We start from the raw sequence: 5,332 nt of genomic DNA, 5'->3' as shown, positions 1-5,332 counted from the left end.
CTTGCTGTCAGTACCAGACTTGTGTGTTCAGGCTAACATACATGTTAAATGTAATGAACTTTTTTTAGATGTTTAGAAGATAAGCTTATGAGATCTTTCATAGCAAAACTGCCACTTCACATGCCAGACTTAAATAGTGTCACTGAAGTGACATGAATCAGAACCTCTGTAAGTATTTAGTGAAGTCACAGCAGATAATGTGTAAGACTAGATGTGAACAAAATACAGTACGCTACTATGTCTTGCTCATTCTGATGCCTTACAAGAATTCCAACTGTAAAATCTCATTAATCATCCCCCTTCCCTTCTGCAAGTGGTGGTGCTCCATTGAACACAACTTCTTTTGTATATGCCTGAAAAGAGATGTTGGAGTTGATAGACTGCAATTAGGAGGGACAGCACTGTTTCCTTTAGACCCCCCGCTTCCAAGTCAAGAAACAGTTTTGTGGGTTCTCAGACTATAATATTCAGTGAGCCTGCTACAGCACCAGCTCATGTGAAGGCAAGTCATTTGGTCTCAGCCCAGTACTTGACAGAAACTAGAAAAGAGACAACCAGCTGGAGGGTTGCTAAGAAGCAGATGAAGCTGTAACTGAATGGTGAGGGACTAGTTGGATCAGGATGCCAGGGCCACAAGATCCTTTGAAGGGTGTTGCAGGAAGAGGGAGGAGATAAGGGCAGGCTTGGGCTCTCCCAGCTCTCAACACTTAAAGCATCATTTAAGCTACTCATTCTACTAGAGGACAAAAAACTCGAAGTCCCCTGCAATTGCTTGTGCTAATGCAAGCCATTGTGCATCACTGTACTAAGTGCCAGTGACATTCAGTATGGGTTGCATGTATGTGGCTCTTCAGCTATCACAGCATTTGAAACCTGTTGTCTAACCAAAACATGGATTTCAGGATTTTTTTTAAAAATGCTAAGATAGCCAGTGTAGCTTCAGCAGTTGCCTGTAAAGCACATGCTTCTCAAATGGAGCCATTCAACAGGAAAGAATGCTTAGTGCTACTATTCATAAATTTCACTTTATTACTGGACAGATTCACACACACACACACACACGTTCTGTTCTTGTTAAGACCGTTTCATTATTGATTAATACAGATGCTTGACCTAAAAAAGAAAACAAAACAGAAGAAGAACACACCAGCCTGGCAGCTTGGCTCCAGTTTGTTTTAAAACAGCTGTATCACAAATTTACAACATGGATTACATTGGGTAACATGCTGGAGTCTATTAGACAAACCAAGGTTTGCAGTCAGACAGTACAATTTGAGAGCACATTGATAAGATTATACAACCTAATGCATCTGCTGTTTCAGTACACTGTCAGTCAGTGATGTATCGTGTCACAACTGTGCAAAAATACTGGTTTTAGGTCTTGGAGGGAAAAAACCTACTAAACCACTGAAAAGGTAAAAGTGTAAACAAGATGACATTAAAAAAAAACACCCCAAAAACAGAAGCTCTATACAACATCTACATTCCCTAGCTAGTCAGAATCTAATATCCATGCAAAATTTCATTTAAATCTCACAAAATTGTGGGCATGACAAGAGCCATCACTTCTCATAATCAAAAATATCTTTCCTTATAAATCCTTAAGTTTAGAAATGTAATGCCTGTACTTGTTCTACAAAACACAGCTTGCTCTCATTCTAGGCTAGTGATTTTTAACCAAAGGCTATGTTACTGTGCAAAGAGGAGCTATGTGTATCCTCCTTGGATTCTCTCTGCTAGAGGGGGAGGTTTCAATTAGTAAGACAAGAACAAAAAAAAGGTTTTTTGCCACTTATGTAATAGAGATCCTTCAAGAGACCCTTCTGTTTTGCCCATTTAGTATGGAAGAGCCATATAGTGCTGTGCAACATGCATTTTACAATAGCATCACATGAAGACAACAGCTATCAGGAGCTTGCACATGAGTAGTAACTGCACGAGGAAATACGCCAGTGGGCTACATCTACTTTTATCGGTGCATCTGATTCATTACACTTCCCTTGTCCCTAGCACCCTCTGTGGCTGGCAGTTACTGCAAAGGGCAGCCTGTGCTCCTAGCATGACCAGACAGAGAAGCTCCATCTCATTCTAAAAATGAGACACTTTGGCAGAATCCTGGGAACTGCTTTGTGCTATGAACATCACAAGCTAGGTTCTTCTCTGTGCCTTTGTGTAAGGAACATAGGAGTGCACTTCTCTCTCTCCAAAGAAATGGTTTTCCTAAGGGAACAGTAGGAGAAAACATCAGTATACAAATGCTTGTGTGGGTGGCTGTCTTTCCCCTCCACGTCAGTCATATGGCACATCTACAAATCAACCTTTCATTAACAAGCAAGTTTAACAGAAAGTGGCAGGTTCAAGAATGACTCCAGATAGTAGGAAGCAAAAGGTGTAGTCCAACTGAACCAAACTGAGATGAGTAACAGGCATCCAACTGAAGGGGCATCAAAATGCCAATGAGAGAGCCAAGTCCAGTTCTGACTAAGTGCTGATACAGGGGTAAAGGCAAGAATCTGTTCTCCCTGGCTAACTTGAGACAGCAGAGGAGTACAGGCTAACTCCAGTATTGCTTAAGGAGATTTTCTATTGCAAAAGGGATGGGAGATCCCAAATCATCCATCTTCCTCCCAAATAAATCAATGGCATGTCTGTGTTTAAAGAGCCTCATTTGTTCCACAACAGCTTCCCCTGTACTGCTGTCTGCGCCATATACAGGGCAGCTGCTTGAGCCATTGTGTATAAGTCTCAAGCCATCCCTGCAGCAGCCAACTACTGTAAACAAAAGCTGGTTTTGCAAGTTACACAGCTTTCTCCAACACCTCCAACATAAACCAAGTTGCTCGTCTGGGACAAGCTCCTTCCTTTCTCCTGTTTCTTCATTGTGCATCTACATCCTGTTCACCTGGCAAGTAAGAAAAGTTGTAAATTCTACTAGGAGCAGAAAGCAATCTTGTCCAAACTGAGTAAAATCATGTCATCTCAGTCAAAGTGCAGAGTAAGCTGCATTTCGCACAACACGGAGCTAAAAAGGGCAGAACAGAAGCCCTTCCCAGGTCGAGTTAGTTGTGTAAAAAAATACATAAGTAAAAAGGGGATGCAAATTAAAAGCCCTGGAGATGGATTATTAAGACATTTGTGTTTTTTCTTTCCTGGAATTCTTCACTTGGTCTCAAGGAATTTTTCTGTAAACGAATGATAGTTCTGCAGCATCTCCAGGTTCTTAGAACACGCCATTATATTTTGCTTCAAGCAACAGTCATTCAGACCCATTTTGTCTTGGAAAATTGGTAGCCCGTACAACACAGAAAAATGAAAGCCAGCAGCTCCTCTGTTAGGAACCTGGTGGTTCCATGCATACCTGCAGCATTCCTTCTTACACAACACAAGATCCAACTTAGGCCAATCCCGGTAGCAATATAAAAAAAAAAAAAAAAAAAAAAAAAAGAAGACTGTCAGCTGTGGGATACTAGTGTTTTCCTACTTTATGAGGATGGACAGTTTAAAAGGTCAAGTGGCATTTACATAAGTACAGCTAGTAGCCTTTGCTTGTATATGCAACATTGATGATATACAAAATTATTTCCACAACTTACTCTTACAGTAGAGAAATAAGCCACACCACACTAAGAAACTGTATATGGTCACACTTTCATTTATATTAAATATAGGTTTCTTGTCTAATTAGCTGCACTGAAACTAAGGCTTGCCCAAAGGAAAACAGAGTTTGCATGTAATTTAAAAAAAAAATCACTATGTTGAAATAAAGAAAACACTAATGCGAAAGCAAAGCCTGATCAAGCTATGGTCCAGCCATGCTAAGTAGGGTTCTCCTATCTAGTACTGTGTTTAATGCAGTAATTTCACACACAACACTGAGATAGCTCAGCCAATAGCACAATAGTGAAACGTGTCCTGGCACACACATGAAAAACACCTGCAGTAAAGATGACAGCAACAGCTTATATAAATGAAAAGTTAGAAAAATATATTATTGGGTAAAGTCATCTCAGGGTAGGAGGGATGGGATGCACCACAAAATAAAGTGGAAAAACCTCTTCAAGAAAAAATAGAAGAAACTTACATTTTATATATAGTTCTTAAATATAAAATACATGATTGACTAGGTCCTATTTAATAAGTTTGTGGAGAGATAATAAACTATTAGAAGTGGTCATCCCTCCCCTCTGAAGAATGATCAGGGTTTCAGACCTATGTCATTATGTATTCTGTATTTATACATGCACACATGTATCTGTAGAGTACATACACACATGCATACTGTATATAAAAAGGTCACAAGCTTTTCACTAGCACCATCAAAATAGCTTTACCATTTTAAAAACAAAATTCTAAACATATCCGAGTGAAGTCCATTAAAAACATAAAACATTAACAGCAGCATTAATTCAGAAACTTGCATGTACTGTGTCATGGGAAGAACAGATACTTACACACCTGGATCAAAGGGCCTGGAGATCACGAGCTTGTAGAGTAATGGCAGAAGAGATTTAAAATGTAGACTTGGCTCATCAGCTAGCAAAAATAAAGATTTCTGCCACGTTTCTTTCATCCATCTAAGAGTTTCACAAACCTTTATTGATTTCACAGTGTAAGGATCCATCAGCAACACCTAAAGTATCATTTCTTTCCCCATCCATGTCATCCAAACAGACAGCAGGATACTAAACACCACACAAGTCATTGGTTCATAAGCGACAAAGTTAAGCTAGACATAGTATCAAGTATCCCTTAATGGTCCCTGGCTGTAACACAAACACAGATTTAAGAGTTAGGCTGCATGCCACAAAATATCACAGACAAGTCACTTCAAGTCTCCTTCCCCTTCGCCTTGAATGGACTTCTTGATGCGGAGCAACATGGTGGTTAGCCACTGGTCCAAGCGAGAAATGGAGTCAAATTCCTTGACCTGATGGAAGAAAGTTTAATGCTGGTTATTAGAAAGCAAACTGCAATGCAAACAACAAAACTGGTACGCTGCATTTAATTAACTTTAAAAAAAAAAAAAAAAAAAAATCTATGGCTCTTAAAGTTTACATATAATTTGGTAAGAGTCACTTGACTGGGATGGTTTGGTCAGGGCTGATCCTACCCTGAGCAGGTGCCTACACTAAATTACGTCCAGCCCAACTTCTCTGTGATTCCATTTCCTTAAGCCAGTGATTCTCAACCAGGGTCACTAAAACCTTTGAAGGATGCCCCAAAAAGTGTAAGGAGATAAGCAAATAAGTATAGGCTCAAGCTCAGTCCTTGCCTAGCCAATCCCCTGTTCCCACTGCAGAGCCCATTCTGCTAGGATATAAGCATTGTAATG

The 5,332-nt window shown here is 39.9% G+C and overlaps 1 protein-coding gene across 1 annotated transcript in view; it reads right to left on the bottom strand.

Moving 5' to 3' along the window:
- Positions 1-3,454: 3,454 nt before the first annotated feature.
- Positions 3,455-5,332, bottom strand: part of NAPB (NSF attachment protein beta) — a 22,443-nt gene continuing 20,565 nt past the window's right edge. The window contains exon 8 of the mRNA XM_019516117.1: positions 3,455-4,927. Coding sequence (XP_019371662.1) covers positions 4,823-4,927 — 105 coding nt within the window. The 3' untranslated portion in view covers positions 3,455-4,822. The remainder of the gene's footprint in view (positions 4,928-5,332) is intronic.

Source organism: Gavialis gangeticus, unplaced genomic scaffold (genome assembly GCF_001723915.1).
Source record: "Gavialis gangeticus isolate Ggan-Ray unplaced genomic scaffold, GavGan_comp1, whole genome shotgun sequence".
NCBI classification, from domain to species: Eukaryota; Metazoa; Chordata; order Crocodylia; family Gavialidae; genus Gavialis; species Gavialis gangeticus.
The sequence above is the reverse complement of the archived record's forward strand: the minus strand, read 5'-3'. Positions and strand labels throughout refer to the sequence as shown.